The 18,267-nt window shown below is 37.8% G+C and overlaps 1 protein-coding gene across 3 annotated transcripts in view; it reads left to right on the plus strand.

Moving 5' to 3' along the window:
• Positions 1-4,379: 4,379 nt before the first annotated feature.
• LOC149138152 (DNA repair protein UVH3-like) overlaps positions 4,380-18,267 on the plus strand; it is a 188,455-nt gene continuing 174,567 nt past the window's right edge. Inside the window, exons 1-3 of one of the 3 annotated variants that reach the window (XM_089446584.1) lie at positions 4,380-4,609; positions 4,703-4,953; positions 5,045-5,217. In XM_089446584.1, coding sequence (XP_089302710.1) covers positions 4,522-4,609; positions 4,703-4,953; positions 5,045-5,217 — 512 coding nt within the window. In that variant the 5' untranslated portion in view covers positions 4,380-4,521. Of the gene's footprint in view, positions 4,610-4,702; positions 4,954-5,044; positions 5,218-18,267 lie in introns of those variants that run through there. The other 2 variants (XM_089446581.1, XM_089446583.1) reach the window with 2 other exon arrangements.

Below are 18,267 nucleotides of genomic sequence, written 5' to 3' on the forward strand. Positions count from 1 at the left end.
TAAAACTTTCAGAAATGCCTGTTGAAGTTCTAATTTTGACTTTCACCTTTTCATACAGCCTATGCACAACTACTCTCAAATGTTTAGGAACCCCAAGTTCCTCCATTATGTGCCAAAGCTTATCCCTAGGAATCGAATCAAACGCTTTTCTAAAATCAACAAAGCAACGAAATACTTCTTCCTTTTTTTCCCAAACTTTTTCAATGATGTGCCTTAAAGTTATACAATGATCAACTATGTAATGTTTAGGTCTAAAACCTACTTGCCTTTTAGCACGCTTATATCTTTCTTCTGCCCATTTGCTAATTTTATTTTCTAGCATGCTTCCAAATAGCTTTACAAACAAAGGGTTTGTCATGATGGTCCTATAATTGGAGGGATTATTGACGTCACCGCTCTTGAAAAGAGGTATTGCCATACCAGTTGTCCAATTTGTCGGGAGTCCCTGTTGTATGATGTTGTTGATTTTTTTTGTAATGCGAGGTGCAAGGATCTTTGAGCCCCACTTTCGATATTATGCTTGGAGTTTAGCTAAGTCTTTTGCTTTTCCAACACCCAACTTCTTGATACCCATCTCTACCTGTTGCACCGTGAAGAGTTCAATATCAGTGTTGACCAAGGGGGGAGGGTCAACCTTGGGATCTTGCTCATAGAGTTGTCTTGCATAGTCAAACCATTTAGAAGCTGCAATACTATTTCCAGTTTGTATTTCCTATATGAGGTTGATATCACTTAAAAATATAAGGTTTAAACATTTTACTCATTTTTTTACATGAAATTATATTGATTCATATTATATTATTATTATTATCTAATTTTAAGGTCACGACCAAGCCATACACCAAATTGGTGCATGAGACCCCCTTGTTTGTGGGACAAGGGACCCACCTCCACACAACGATTTGATTGCTAAGTCTATGAAGGCATATATACTCTACACCCCTCCAGTTTTGAACTAGTGACCTCTCAGAGGAACACTTGCTCTTAACCATTAGGCCTGCATATGCTCAACTAATTAAATATACATAACATATTTTTTTCTCTTCTTTAATATAGCTAACATTTTTTTTCAATTTAGAGAATATTTTATTTTTATTTTAAGAAGAATGAACATACTTAGAAATTGCCTTTCACATTAAGGACAAACATACTTACACATTGCTTTTACATTAAGGTGTAAAATGAGCATCTAAGCTCAACAACCTAATTCATTATAACATGAAATATAAACAACCCAATTCATTATAGTATAGTAGGAGAAGTGTGTAAAATACAAGAAAAAAAGTTGAAATGAATTAAAAACTAGAAAATGATTTGACAAAGAGTTTAATGAGAAAGAAAGAAAGAAATAAATTATTTTAACATCCACGAGGCTAAAGATAGCCCATGGATAGATTGCTTCTTCATTTGCTTGATGTATTCGGCCATTTTCTGTGAAGCTTCAAAATAAATGCTCCCAACTTCTCGACAAACCCCTCGCTAAATAGATTATCCCAAGAGCTAGCTGCCAACATATCTGCAAAACTTTCCATGTTGTCTTTGAAGGCCTCACATTCTAAAATGAAATGTTTTTCTGTTTCCACTTTTCCGGAAGAACAAAAAATGCATACTCTTTCCTCCCACACTTCCTTTTGCCTTTTCCAGCGCCCTGCTTCACAACAGAGTTGATGAGAATTAGTCCTTAACTAAGCAATAAGAATCTTGGCGCTCCAAGAGATATTGGCCTCTATGTATGTTTTTGGTTGATGACTATGAGTGGGATTAAACACTTCAATATAATAATTTTTCTTTCTTCCTAGCTCTTTATCCTAAGTACGCATGTGGAACTTTTCCATAACAAAAGTTTTTATATCTTTGCTATTTATAGGACACGCGTTCAAATAAATACCCCATTTACTAAACCATTTGTTGTTTTGAAACAATCAACAACTATAAAAAATGGGAAATAATGTGAAATAATAGTGAGCATAAGAAATGGGAAATAATGTGAAATAACAGTGAGCAGTAATAAAAATAAAGCATCGGTATCATGGATTAGGGGTTAAATTTGACCGGTGCCTCTACCCGTCAAGGAATTTTGTTATGACGCCTTTACTTTTAAACTGTGCATCATATGACTTTTAATATTTATTTGTACAAGTTTCATCTAATTTCAAATTGTACTCATAATTGTTGCAAATTTTTCATTCTCTGTTGTACCAGTCCACTCGGGTCTCATTGATACACTTTCTTTTGAGACCTATTGATCAAACTTTTCTGCAAATTTTCCACGCTGTTGAAATGTTTTGCGTTTTTTTTGAAAGATGGAAGCCAAAGTCCTTAAAGTTAGGCGCGAGGGTAAAGATGATAGGAAGAAATTGTTATCCAGGCGTTCATATATTTTTTAGATGGCCAGGCTCTAGGGTTTCTTTATCTATCAATGTTGCGACAAACATAACACACCCATCACAAAATAATAAAACCACAATCAAAATACACAAAGCCAAGCAAGATAGAGAAAGATCCAATTTATTAAAAAATAAAAAAACAAAACACTACTGCGTGAGAGAGATATCCAACAAGCATGCATAGAGCATAGAAAAACGAATAGAAGAGCAGAGCATCCCTCTCAAATATAAGTAGTGCGAAAGGTTGTCTATCGGATCCACTTTTTCTGCCATCATACGTGGTCGAGGCTATTTATATACAACACACTGTAATAAAAGATCACACATAACTTCATTTATTCTATTTATTTCTTCTCATACTTTCATTTTTATTTTGTCAAGGACGAAACTATGCATTAAAATCTAGAATATGTATCTCTTCAGCATTGCACACAGATCGGTGCAAAATAAATATCACTGTTTGTTCCATTGCCTCACAGTGCCTTGCTGAATCATCATTCCATAGATTGCAATCTGGACATCTCTGCGATTAAAACTTAACATCATGAATTCATAAATTATGTTCAACGGAAGAATCAGGAGGAGAAAATTTTATGATTAAAGAAATCCCAATACTCACCCTCAGATATTTACTCATTGGCTCATGGAGTGTCACTCCATTCTACACTATGGGCACAAGCATTCGTATATCTAGATGGCAAGTTTCACTGCTAGTTTGTTTGTTTGTTTGTTTTTTTACTATCAAGATTCACATACACAAACACAACACATCCATCACAGAATAATAAAACCACAAACAGAATATACAAAGGCAAGCGCATACAAAAACAAGCAAGACACAGAACCCTCCAATTTAATGAAAAAAAGAAAAACTACTACTGCCTGAGAGAGATGTATAGCAAGCACCCAATCACATACAAAAAAACATGCAAGACACAGAACCCTCCAATTTAATGAAAAAAAGAAAAACCAGTACTGCCTAAGAGATGTATCGCAAGCAAGCAGAGACCATAGAAAAACGAATAGAGGAGCAGAGCTTCCCTCTCAAATATAAGTAACACCAAACTTCCAAGGCCTGTTTCCATAGAAAAAGGTAACATGGTCCATCAGGGGACTGGGATATAAATGGCGATTTTTTGGAAATAAGAAAGCCTAAAATATGGGGTGGGGTGGATTTTCAGGCTACCTAGATTTTTTTAACATACCAAAACTTTGTGCTCTATAATTATTCAATCATCTGTAATTATTTAATCTCTTCTGCATTAATTAATTTGCAATTGTAACCATTTTCGTTTTACACACTGAGCAAAGTAGGGAGAACCATTGTGTCAACTAATGTTTTGGAAACAAAATAATCAAAATGCAGAGAACAAAGTATGACTATCACTTACTGGTTACTTGGTCCGCTGAGTTCTAGGTTTTGTAGCATTCGAAGTTCCAGACTTTGCAGAGTTTTTCCTATGCCCCTGCTCCTCACGGGAATTCACATTCAACAATAACTTACAGTTGATTGGAATTTGGCACTTGGAGTTGGAAGTTGCAACTTGCAAGCGAATCACCGTAAGTTCGTAACATAACTGGGTAGTGGGTAGCTGGGAAGTCACTAACGGGATTAATTGCTATGCCATTTACCCCTTGAAAATTGGAAGTTGACATTTATGACTTCGTCCTGTGGATTATAACTTGCTATCATTAAAGAAGATATTAATGAATCACAATGATTCACTCTTTGAGTCTCGAGTCTCACTGTTCATGTTTAAATTTTAACCAAGGTATCTCGATTCTTCATGAGGGATTAAATATATATATAAAAAATTAAAACTTTTATTTTTTAATATGCGTGTCAATATTTAAAAATTATTGGCAAGTTACAAATGAGGTGGAAATTTATTAAAAGAGAGTATTTTACGTGTACTATAGGTATACGGGCGTCCAATTTAACCCCCCTGCCGTCGATAGATTAATAAAATTCATTCGTTTACCCGTCGCAGCCTTGACTTAGATTTCGTCTCCACACGCCTCAACTTTAAAAGTAAGCGTATCAAAGAAACAAAGTTTTAGTTGAAAGGTCCCGCGACAGTCACCGAGGTGTTCAACAGATTCAGGGATCCAAAGGGCAGACGAAGCAGAGGCCATGGGGGTTCAGGGTTTATGGGAGCTGCTGACACCAGTGGGCAGGCGTGTTTCAGTCGAAACTCTCGCCGGGAGAAAACTTGCAATTGGTTCCTCCATTTCCTCCTGCAAGCCTTTTTATTTTTTCCAAAATTTTTACTCTGCGTCCATAGCGCTTAAAAGAATTTCATTTATTTTTGCAGATGCAAGCATATGGATAATTCAATTCATGAAGGCAATGAGAGACGACAGGGGAGAAATGGTAAGAAATGCCCATTTAATTGGCTTCTTCAGGCGAATTTGCAAGCTTTTGTTCCTCCGCGTGAAGCCTGTATTCGTCTTCGATGGCGGAACCCCTGCGCTGAAGAGGAGAACGGTAATTGCACGCCGGCGACAGCGCGAGAACGCACAGGCCAAAATTCGAAAGACCGCCGAGAAATTGCTCTTAAATCATGTGAGTTCCCAATATAAACATTACAATTTCTGTGTATTTTTAAATCCGAAATCGGGATTTTCAATTTTGTTTGGGGATTTATCTTGAGCAGCTGAGGGCCCGTAAACTGGAGGATCTTGTGCGGCAAATTCACAATCCTAAGAGCGACGAAAATTCAGCCAGCGGCAAAAATGAAGGGCGTGTAGATATCGGGGAGAAAGCAGAGGCGGGTTGCAGTTCGCAGGCAGTTAGTGGCAATGGGAGTTACGAGGCTACAGATGCTCTGTATGTTATTATAATTATCCTTACGATACTTTACATGTTTCATGAGCTACTGAAATTCGAAGTTATTATTAAAAAATAATTTGCATTTGTTCTTATTATTTCTTATGGGACAGATTGTTTCTTCATCGCTTATTGTTTCTTCATCGCTCGATATATTCGGCTTTTTTCTGTGAAGCTTCAAAATAAATGCTCTCAGCTTCTCGACAAACCCCTCGCTAAATAGATTATCCCAAGAGCTAGCTGCCAGCATATCTGCATAACTTTCCCTGTTGTCTTTGAAGACCTCACATTTTAAAATGAAATGTTTTTCTGTTTCCACTTTTACGGAAGAACAAAAAATGCACACTCTTTCCTTCCACACTTCTTTTGGCCTTTTCGAACGCCCTGTTTCACAACGAAGTTGATGAGAATTAGTCCTTCACTGAGCAATAAAAATTTTGGCTCTCCAAGAGATATTGGCCTCTATGTATGCTTTTGGTTGATGACTATGAGTGGAATTAAAAACTTCAATATAGTAATTTTTCTTTTTTCCTAGCTCCTTATCCCAAGTATGTTTGTGGAACTTTTCCATAACAAAAGGTTTTGTCTCTTCGCTGTTTATGGGACATGCGTTCAAGCAAATACCCCATTTATTAAATCATTTGTTATTTTGCTGCATCCAAGTTTTTTTGCTCTTGCACAATCTATCATTAAAGACAGCCTTAGGCCATCTACCCTCTTCCATTTGCTCAATAAAGATATAACAAATTTTGCTGATTTTTCTTTGCTGAACGCAATGGTAAATTTTACGGAATGCAATGGTAAATTTTCGGTTTTTGGCAGTGACAGTTATTTTTTGAAGGAAAATGTCTTAATTAAATTAATTGATCAGTTTTAATTATTTTCCTATGTTTTAACCTATGGAAATAGATTAATTAATTAGTAATAATTGAGACACAGCAAATTTTACGGAATGCAATGGTAAATTCAGTTTTTGGTAGTGACAATTATTCTTTTGAATGAAAATGTCTTAATTAGATTAATTAATCAGTTTTAATTATTTTCTTAAGTTTTAACTTATGGAAATAGATTAATTAATTAGTAATAATTGAGACATGGTCGATTTATCATTAGAGACTACTAGAAAAGTTTCTAAACAATCTTAGCCATCGATTAGATTATTTTAAATCTAGATCTTGGCCGTTGATTTCTCAACAAGAGATTATAAAGGAAATCGATGGGTAGTCTTAGAGATCATGATCATAGTTATTGTATTTGACACCAACAAGGGGTTTCAACAACATTTGAAACAGTGAATATTTTTCGGGGTTTTCTTTCATTAGTTTTCTTCCATTTTTCGAGATATGGAGGAGGAATTCTCCTAGAGTTCTTTTGCAAATAGGGAGGCAGTGTTATTGAGGCCGTGAGGATTCTAGAAGGGTAAAGAAGTTTTTTTTTTTTTTATAATCTGAAAGAGACCGAGATTCTTTGTGGAGCTGTATTTTCTAGGCCATACAAGATCTCCAAGAGGGCCTTATGAGTTGCTGGCAGGGCTGAGAGGCTGATTCCATCCAAGCCGTGAGCTTCATAGCGTTTAGGAGCCGCACATGTGAGGCCGTACAAGCCATATTTGCCAGTGTGAGGCTGTGTCAGGTTGCAGATGGAGGCTGTGAGCCTTCTAGGGGTTAGATTGACTTGTGGAGGTGAAGAAATATATTGTCAGAGATTCGCCTAGGTTTGGCAAGTACTATTGTAATATTTATCAATTGTAGAATTTGCTGAAGATTAATAAAACCCTCAGATCTGAAGAACTGGTTTTCCGTTCAGGGTTTCTCCAGGGGTGTTTTGTCCAAAAATATTTGTATCCATTTTGTGATTGGTTTTTCTCAAAGTTTCCATAGTTTAATTTTGGTGAATATTGCAATCGTGTTTTTATTCAATATTTGCAGTAAAATAATTTTGCTCATAATTAAATACATTGGATAATTACTGGTTGATTGCAATAAGTGATATTTTTATCGATTTTTCACATGGTATTAGAGCAAATTTGAAACACCGAGGTTTACTAGAGTAGACCAATGCAGGGGTTTGAAAGAGAAAGCCAAGGGTTTAATACCAAAATCGATTTCTTCAGTTTGTTCCAGATTTAATTGGAGGAATTTTATCAGTGTTATTTTCTGCAAGAGATGAAAAGATTTTCAATCAAGTCGTGAAAGTTTATGGAGGGCCGTGTTTCCTAGACCTAGTTCTGAAAACTCCCTAAACCGGAATCCCTACTACAACAACTGATGACATTTCTCCTGTTTGTTAAATTCCTTTAAACAAATTACTTGCAGTTTACTACGACAAATATCGAAATACATACACTGCAGCCTTCACTTAATTAAATATAATGTGGAAACAAGAAACTGAGCAAGCAAGAAAATACAACACAATGACACCATTATTTTTGGACAAATGTCCCTGGAAAATCCAATGTGGGAAAACTGGTGCTGCAAATCTGAGGGTTTTATTATTATGCAGTAGTAATTTATGAATACAAACTTTGGATGCCTTGTTGGCAATCCAGTACAGAGAATATCACTCGGTAGAAGAAATTAGTGAGATTACCTCACTCTACATTGCAAGTCCCGACTGATTCGACCAATAAACCATCGAGTCCCTGACTACCTTTGCGCTGCTCCTACGCAGTCACTATGTGGGCCTATGTCATTGCCTTTGAGGCATTGCGCACCTCTCTGCTAGATGGATTTGCTCTCAGGAGCTCCGACTTCAACCCTCCCGGCTTAGAACGTCGAACCCCTAGCAAAATCTCGGACTTCTGCGTGGAAGGCACTGTGCTGCTCTGCGCGAGCCCTTCTTGGCTTTGTGTCACCCTCACTGGGCACTGCGCTACCTCCTCTGCATCTTTCTTTGCCTCTCTGTTGCGTATTCTTGCCTCTGGAGAAGATTCTCCAGCGAAAAGTATCTCTGCATGATCACCACGAAGTCACTGCTATGCTCTCTGGGTTAGCAATTCGATCTGACTGATCAACTCTCGGTGTGTTTTCCAAATGACGCTCAAGCCTCCTTAAATAATCTTCTTGTTGACATTCAACGACCTAGATTAGAAGCTAATCAATGGCTAAAATCATTTCGGCTTGATCCTCGTCTTCTTCTAGAAGCTACACCCATAGTTAGATTAATACCCATTAATTATTTTAATTTCCTAAGTTTAGACTTAGGGAGCCATTGAAAATAATTAATTATTTTAATAAAACTGTCTTCAGGTGGAATTTCCCAAAATGCTTTTTGGGTTCTTTGGAATACATATGCCCAAGCTTCCTTGCAAAATTTGAGACTTAGAGCACATCCGATGCTACCAGAAATCAACACTAGCTACACTTGTGGAGGTGTTGAGGGCCGAAATACTTCAGGAGGGTCGAGAGGGTGAGGCATAATCTTTTTTTGAGAAGGCCAAGACTTCTAGGGCAAGGTCGTGAGGGCGGTTTCCTAGCCAAAGGCCACATGTGAGGGCCATATGGTTTTCCAAGTGAGCCAAAAACTCTGAGAGAAGCTGCTTACACCCGCAGAGGGAGACCGTGAAGTTTTCCAAGTACTTTTGTTCAATAGTAGAAGAGATATTTATTTTTTATTTTGTCTCGAGGGCTTTAGTAATGACTTCAACAAGTTTGAGGGACCAAGATAGGTTGGATGGTGCATCTAGCTTTGCTGTCTAGAAAACCTAGTGCCTCCTTATTTTGGAAGAGCTTGGGCTAAAGGAGTTTTCTATGTCACATATTGTTGTACTAACATATCCTATAATGTTGCATGAGTACTAGAAAGATGATGCCAAGGCCAGGCGTATTATTCTAGATGGGGTCAAGGACCACAATGTTCCAGATTTGGCGGAAGAAAATACTTTAAGAAGATGTAGGGTGCCATCAACAAACTTTTCTAGGATAAAAATATGAATCGAAAAATGATCCTAAGAGAGAAGCTGAGAAGCACCAAAGAAAACAAGGGAGAGAACATTGTCAGTTATCTCATCTGCGTCAGGACAGTCAGAGTTGAGCTAGGAACCATTGGAGAGAAGGTCAATAGTGAAGAGATCATGAGAACAACCCTGAATGGGTTTCATAAGTAGTGGGATTTTTTCGTGCAAGTGGTTGGTGGAAGATCTGATTTTCCTACTTGGGACTTCTTGTTTTTCTCAGAGTTTCCGTAGTAGTTTATTTTTGGTGAGTATCACAATCGTGTTTATATTCAGTAATTTCAGTAAAATAATTTTGCTCAGAATTAAATACATTGGATAATTACCGGTTGATTGCAATAAGCGATATTTTTATCAATTTTTCACACAATTATGTAATGATGTTTTGAAAATGGTAAAAGTAAAGTCCTTTTGCAAGTTGATGCAAAGAGTTATGTAAGTGTTTAAGTTAGAGATATGTTTGAGGATCATTGATGTCGGGGGTCAAGGTTGAAAATATTTTTGATGTAATGAGTCAAAAGTCAAGAGTATTGTTATTGAGTTGTATGTCATAAAAGTCCATGTGTAAGTTGAAAATCTTGGTTATGTATGAACTATGAAGTCTTCCCTATGTAATAAAGTAAATGTCAAGTCAAAGGTATAAAGTCACGTCAAATCATGACATTAGTACGTCTATTAAGTTTGTCAATCTAGTGTGATAGGTGTTTTGGATGGGAGTGTCATTCCAACAAGAATATATTTTTTTGTAAGCATGTCATTGTAGGTGAATGAAGAATATTGTAGGTGTAGATGAAAGATAACTGATGAAGAGAGATGTAGACTCCATGATGGAAGAGATAAAAAGGAAGAAAGAAAGGAGGACTCCTAGACATGAACAAAAGGAAAACAAGGACAACGATAGTGAAAAAGTTTGAAGAAGAGAATGAAAATAATGAAGCAGCAAAAGAGAGGCACAGAAAAAGAGAGAAGCGAATGACGGTGAAAATGAAGGAAGCAAAGCAAGGTAAAAATAAATAGTACAATGTGTTAATGAAAAAGCATGGAATCCATTTAATGGTTCTCGAATAATGTTTTGTGATGATGGAAAAAAAAAGTCTTGGTCCAATATTTGTATAAGGGCTAAATTAGTCTAAGTTGAAATTTTGAAATTGTATGTACCAACATTAATGTTGATGTCAGCCTTATATAGGCAAGTATACTCCCATTATTTGAATGTGGAATGCTGAAAAATGAGGCTTACCAAGGAGGTGTTTTCCAGGGCATTTATCCTTTTGGCCTAGGAATACACATTAATGTCTTTTGTTCATGTGCCATTAAGAATTATATTAATGTCATGGAGGAAAGTTACTTTTGGTGGGTTATGTATTATGTACTTTAATATTAGTGTCACTTGTGTCATAAACTTACTTTATGAGAAAAGTACAAGGTACACTTTATTATTAAAGCGACTTTTATACTTTAAAAGTGACTTTATGAGAGAAAAAGTGCAGTACATAAACATTAAAAGTGACTAGGAGTCTCATTAATTAAGGGGGACACATGTAAGAAGGGGTCAAGAGAGGGAATGATCTCCACCCTTGATCTAATGAGCTGAGATTTAATCTCAGCCATTAGATCTCAAGGGTTAGGGTTCTCTTCATTTTGAGAAGACAAAAAGGAAAAAGGAAGTGACTCTCTCATTCATTCTTCACATGAGAGTTTTGGAGAGAAGGAGAGAATGAGGAGGTCACTACAACTATTGAAGGAGGAGAATTTTCATCAAGGAGCTCAAATCCCAAGGAAGAGGGAGAGATAAATCTGCCAGCATGAATTTTTAGGCAGCCCGATTTTCCTGGCAGAGAAATCGGATTGCTGGCTCAGATTTTGAGGCAGCTACAGGAGGTCTCCAGGCACAGTTTTTAAGGCGATTTGTCAGCAGGCTGGGCACACAGATCTAGGCTGGAATTCTGGCATGAATTCCAAGGACAGTCTCTGCAGAAAATTCATGGACTGTCAGCATGATTTTAGAGGCTCCTTCAGTGGGAATCCTGAGACTGTAGGGTCTTAATGGAGGCACAATTTTTTCTGAGAAGAATCTGCTGTATTTGACCTGTTTTTCAAGGCACCTTCAGTGTGAGAACAAAGGCAGAATCAGTGGCTGGGAGAGTCAACTGTGTGGCAAAATTTTTCATGCTACAAGGGCTGTAATATCTCATCAGCAAAAGGGAGATAAGTCTGTCATTATTTTGCTGTGTAATTATTTTCCTTAAGAAGCAACTAAATCCTCCTTGAAGACTGGTTTTTCCCTTGTGGGTTTTTCAAGGGTCATTGGACCAAAATTAATTGTCTCATTTATTGGTGTGTGCTTGCATTTTATTTTCTTATCTCAGCTGGAAATGGAAAATGCAAAAGACTTAGAGTAGTCTCTTAATTTTTGAGTTGAATGCAAATTTAATGTTCATATCAGCTACATGTTATGTTGGGTTTGGGCATTAAACCACATGCAAAAACTTAAAACTGGGTTGGAGTTATAGCAGTTAAAAATTTTGCATTGAAAAGTTCATGGTGCTTTGAAAACCACTTTGTAGTGCAACGTTCATGGTAAGTTGAAACCACTTGTCATGACAGAGAAAGGTTTGTGATCGGCTGGAGACCACTCAACGTGATGTATGGTTTGTGGTAAGAAGAAACCACTTGAGGTGTGTGATGGTTGAGGGTCATTCATAAAAATCCATAGATGTAATGGTTTAGGGTAACCCAAGGAAATCTAGGTTATGGCTATAAGTAATCTTAAAAAAACCTAGACTATGGTTATGGGTAGGCCAAGGAAAACCCAAGATGATGACTAATGATGATGTAGGGGAAGTGAAAATGTTTCTGATTGAAGAACTCCTGAGTCCTGCTGAACCATGTATGAGAAAGAGCTTTTTTGAGACATGACAGATACAACAGTTGGTGACACATACATTATGGTGGATGGTAACTTTTTATATGGACTTTAATAATGTTTATGTTTTGCAGGTGCAAGATGAAAGTTGAAGAAGATTGAGGATGACAAATGAAGAAGATCAGGAATGCAGAAAATAGACGATAAGTCAAAGAGCATAGAGGATGGAGATGAAGAAGGGACCAGTTCAAAAGAGAGTTGAAGATTGCATATTGAGAACACAAGTATTCGATAAAGGGGGAAATGAAGGATTAGCTCTTACTTGTGATGTTGCATAATTATATGATGGTTTGTAATGATGTAGATCAATTCTAGAATCCTACATAAGAATGGGAGATGAGGAAAAGTGAGAGAAGTTAGGGATGAAGATTTCTGGAGAGATTCTTGGAGATTTTGTAGATAGTTATGGAGACGGTTTGAACTAAATGCCTAACTATGACATGGTCATTATGGTCACCTACCTCGTATAGTTATATAAAGGGACCATTTGTACAATATAAATACACTGAAATGGTAAAATGATTAGAATTTCCCCTTCTGGTGTTTCACAAGTGTAAATTTCCTAGTGACCCTTTATAAATGTTTGTATGAGTTTGCTGCTAGCTATTAAAGCCAACAGATTTTGACAGAGGTTGAGATATGTGTCTTCGCATGATGACACTTAATAGAAAAGTTGAGCTACATAAAAGGAGCATGTTCAGAGATAGTGAAGGTGCTCTCCACCACTTCAGTGCTTCACTTTCCAGGCTTCAGCAAAAATCTTGCTTTGGGCAAGCTGTCTACTTCAGCATTCTTTTCCCTATAGCGATGACAGAAAGATTGGTCCCAGCATAAAGTTTTCCAACACACATACCCACCAAATGAGGGTTAACTTCAGAGCCATCAATTCTGCAGTATTATTGGAGCCTCTGCCAAAAGCTGCTTTGAAATTTATGTAATGAGTGTCCTTCAAATATATAACTGCACCTCCACCACTAACCTGAGATTATTTCTGAAATGCTCCATCAAAATAGGCCCAGCGACAAGAGTTGTCTATTATTTCTGCCTTCACTTCTCTTGGAGGCTTTTCATATTTGTTTGTTTAAAGTTCTTCAGAATGCAGAAATATTGAGTAGCACATTGCAGTGCTAAGACTGGTTTTCCCTCAAAAAAAGTTGAGTTCCTCGCCAACCACACAACCCATGCTGCTACAAGTGATAAAGATTTTATGTTATTGAAAGTCCTTTTACTACACTACTCTTTAAGTCTCCCTTTAATGGATGAGCTGGTCCAGTCTACATTACACCTGCGAGAGCTTTCAATTTTTTCCAAACTTGTTTCGTGTAAGGGAGGATGGGACAGCAGCATCTGACGTGTATTCTCCTCTTTCATACAACACTGAGGACAGCTACCTGGCCCTTGTTTACCCCTTCTCTGACATATTTTCCAAGTTAATACTTTATTTCTCAAAGCCAACCACATAAAAACCTGGTTTTCAAGGGACACATGAGTTTCCAAATAGTTTTCCGCCACCAAATTGTGTCTTCCACTGGTTAATCTTCACTCAGTGCCTTATACCCTGTTTTCAGTTTATATCTCCGTGTAGCAGGTTTCTTTGACCAAATAAGTACATCCTCATCAACTTTTATTCTGATGTGACTAGAGCAAAGAGTAGTAACATAGCCATCTCATTCCACTGCTTCAGTTCCCAGGGCCCACTAAACCTAACCTGCCAGCACTCTTCCATTCTTGCTTCCATACTGAAGTGAGATAATTGTTTGCCACATGACAAAGCTTGAAATAACCTTTTCCTCCCAGAGTTTGTAATAGGTTCTTTGAAAGCCTATAATTTGCACTGTTTCCAACCCAATAATCTGCACCCAACCTGACTTTGCTGCCTCTTCCCACCTTCCAAACTAACCATCTGCCAATCAATTGAAAGGCTAAAACCACAGCTTTCCAAACGATAGATGCATTATGATGGGGTTTTGCAGGTCTTTTAATCCAATCCTCTATAGATGCTGGTTCTATATATTTTTTTATCAACACATGGGTCCACAGCCAGTTTCAGATATTAATCTCCACGCACTTTGCAAACAATGCCTTAGCAAACAGATGTAAATCCTTTATCTGCCAACCTCCCAATTCTCTTGCTAGAGCTTTTCTCTTCCCTTTTACCAAAGCACTGCCTATTTTTTGTTAAAATTGGCAACTAGGGCCAAACTCCACGTGGGTCATCCTATTTATGGCAGCTGATATTTTTCCTAGGTTCCTCTTGTCGAGAGGTGTAGGATTGATCTAAAGATCATCCGATTCCGACAAGTATTAATGGAGATATGAATTTATGTGTATTTACTTGACAAATTGTCAAGGTCGGCTAGCAGCTAAATGTGTGGCACACATGCCCAGCAAATTATATAAATGCAAGTGAGGTTGATTCATTTTCAAGTCATCTCATCTTTCACATTCTTCTCTCTCTTCTTGCATATTGGGTACACACAAGGAAGAGGATCTCTCTCACGCGGGAAGTAAGAGGACGCAGGCTGAAGGAGGACATGGGAAAAAGGATGCAGAAATAGTTGACTGCGTTGATCGAGTTTGACCGAGGCTGCAGAAGGTCTCTTTGACCAGCGTTGACCAAGTGTTGACGTTAGAAGAGTGCAGTTTTGGTGTGGCTGCCTCTCTTAGGCAGGCCGCAGATTTTGTCACACAAACCGAGGCAATCTGACCTTCTGGTTTGACCAGCGTTGACTGCCGTAGTTTGGGGCAGCAGGGTGACTTCAGTCAACTGCAGTTTGACTATGTTTTTGGCGCTGCTTCTTCAGGCTGTTCGAGGACTAGATGATCGGGAAATTGACCAAGCATATTGGAGGTCAATTCATGTCGTTTGACTTTGCTGATTTAGTTTGCTGCTGCTGGGGTTTGTCCCTGGCTAGCCGCCACATCTTATGTCTCTTGTCTTGGCTTGTTTTCTGTCGATCGTTTAATGTTCTATCTGCACTTTACTTTATGTATATGTGATTGCTAATCAGTGGCTAATAAAAAGAATTGAAGTACACTGCTCTAAGCATAGAACATACCATAATTTAACATGGTATCAGAGTTGAGGTGAAGACAAAGCCCAAGCAAGAGAAAGAGCAAGAGCAATCACCGAAGGTTGGCGAGGCTATTCTAAAAACTTCATGGGGTCCTCAACACTCTTCCCTGCCGAAGACAAGCTCCGTGAGAAGTCTAACTATCACGGATGGAAGATGTCTCTCGATCTGACTTTAGAAGATCAAGAAGTGTTGGACCATGTGAGAGGCAGAATCATTGAGCCTCCATCAAACGCAATTGTTGCTGCTAAGAACAAGTGGACCAGGGGAGAAGTCAAAGCAAAGAAGATCATCCGGGACTCTATCGACAAGCACCTGGTGGCCTATGTTTCCGAGTTGACCACCTCCAAGGAAATCTACGATAAACTCGTGAGCTTATTTAAAGTTAATGATGCAAATTAAGTTTTGTTCCTTAGAAATAAGCTGAAGGAAATTAAGAAGGGCAAAGATGAGAGTATGCAAACATATTTCTTAAGGATCACCGAGATCAAGAATGATCTCCTATCAATTGGGGAAGTCGTTCCTGACAGGGAAATGACTTTCACAACTCTCGGAGGGCTCCCATCTGAATGGTATATATTCAGAACCACTCTTCTCAACAATAATGTCATATTCAAGTCCTCTATTTAGATCAACTAACTGATAAGGAAACAGCTGAGAGAAATACCTTATGTCATCCTCACAGATCCCCATACAAAATATTGTGGAATTTCCAACATTTTGATTTAACTTCACCCCTGTAGTGGTACAATACAGTTCCAAAATACCCTGTAGCTATAGAGCATTCCTTCTAGACCTATCACAACGGAGCTGCTCCTATGTATTTTGCCATTATCTGCATTTTTTGATTCTTTCTTCTTTTTGAAACATTCTTCTTCTACATGTCTTGATTTTTTACAATCGTTTCGGTGTTGCATCAGAACTTTCACATAAATAGATGGGTTTTCTGGCTCCCTTTCTTATGGTTTTGAAGCAGATTGAATGGTTGACCTACTCTCACTAGGTTGTGGTAGTTGTAGAAAAGTATGGATGTAAAAAGGGGGATATGAAATTTTATTCTGTTGGAGTCATTTGATACAATGAAGTAGATCACTTTATATTTCATTCATTGGGTAGCTGTACTACTTACTTGATTTAGTACCATCACTTAATACTAATGATAATTAGTTAATCTGTAGTTGCTCGTTTACATAATGTGGCCTTGTCACATATGAAAATCATTTTATTAAACTTTGACTTATAGTACTGGAGTGTTAGTTTAACTTCTTTAACCTGAAAATACTATTTCAACCATCTTGCTCACCTCAATTCAAAAACTCAACTTTTGCAAAGGTTTGTAGAAGACCACATGTTTGATTTGTTTCATCTCTAGATCCTCGGACTTCACTGGTGCCCCATCAGATTGCTGTATCCTTCATCATTGAATAAAGAATTCTCCTAACTCCACTTAAGCAATTGACTCAATAGATTGCCATCTCCTTGCGTTGAAGGCAGGATTTTATTAAATCTAGTCAAGTATTCAATTGATTGCCATTTCCTTTTTATGTAGCCAGTATTTCAGTTGGATTCACCAGGACGAGTGGAGCATCCCAGCTAATGTAGCCTTTTTTGGAGTCATTGCTGCTGATGATTAAAAGGGATGGTCCTTTTCATTTCAATATAAACATGTTTTGCCTTATCTACCTCCTCTTTGTTTGAATTTCAAGCAAAATTACTACTTTTTGTCTTGCTTGTTTCATTTTCAAGTAAACCAGTTGCTCTTATTCTATAGTCCCAGTTTTCATTGTCTGGCTGCCTTTTTCTGTGTTGCCTTATCTTTTTCCTATTCTGTTTTCTGTGATTTTCTTTTACCTCTGTTAAAGAAAAGCTTTTCCTCGATATTTTTGTCATCAGTGTCCTGCTTCTCCTCTTACATAGGGAGATGAAATCATGGTTTCTAGAGGCTGTAGTGGAATATTACTTATTGTGAATACAATGGTGCCATATATTCGGGGTAGTCTTTTTAATAAAGTTGACTAGGCATCATTTTCATCTACTTTTTTTATGCACTTCTAGTAGTTATTTTTTTCCCCTTTGAAAAATCATAATTTTCATTAAGATAGGAAAATTACATGCTGTAGATGCTATGTGCATATGCAAAATATAGTGGCTGTGTGCCAGTCCAAAATTTAAGAACCAAATATATGTTCTCCACGCAGGGAGACAGTCTTTAAATAAAGTGCTGTATAAATAAACTTCAAAATTTGTTACTCTACGCAGAGAGTACTCCTGAGGACATGTACTGATTATGTATAAACATAGTAAATATAAACAGAAATAAAACGGTCAATTATCAAATGATTTCAGGCTCCTGTTGAGCCTGATCTGTCTGGTCCATATATGGACGGTGGTAGTACTGGAACTGTTCACCTCCCCGCTGCTCCTAGATCATCTAGATGTTGCATGGCCTGATCGCTGCCGCTTTGGAAAGTTTGTCAGCGAGGGTGTTCCGTTCCCTGTAAATATGGTGACAAGCAAAATTGTCAAAATATGTGATGTATCTATGCACCTCATCCAATATATGTCGCAATGTGAATGCATGACATGTTGATGTTTTATTAATCCAGTTGCAGACAATTTTCGAGTCACCAAAAACTTGTAGATTATGACAGTCTTTTTCAATTGCAAATTGTATGAGGTATTTGGCAGTGATGAGTTCAACAAAGTTGTTTGTGCCATTTCCAAGTCCCATTTGAATATGATAGAAATGTGTATCTGAAATATATAGAGCAACCCCACCTCCACATCCTGTTTCTTGTGCCGATCCATCAAAATATGCCCAGGGCTGTGAGTGATCAATGGACTCGGGGATGATAGTTCTGGGTGGAGAGGCGGCCTCATCCTCGGGTAGTGAACTGTAGTCGGCTATAATTCTGGCTATGATGGATGGCCATTGGGGGGCGATGTCCTGAAAGATTGTGCGGTTCCTAGCTATCCAGATTTCCCAACTAATGAGTAGGGGGAGGTTCCTAGCTTTGGGTGATGATACAGATGACCACCAATTTGCCCATACCTCCTTGGTGGTCTGACCCCTCCAATTGATGGATGAGAGTGTGTGA

This window comes from Pinus tabuliformis, chromosome X, assembly GCF_031772625.1.
Source record: "Pinus tabuliformis cultivar Carrire ecotype Pingquan chromosome X, CPIR1, whole genome shotgun sequence".
Classification (NCBI taxonomy): domain Eukaryota; kingdom Viridiplantae; phylum Streptophyta; class Pinopsida; order Pinales; family Pinaceae; genus Pinus; species Pinus tabuliformis.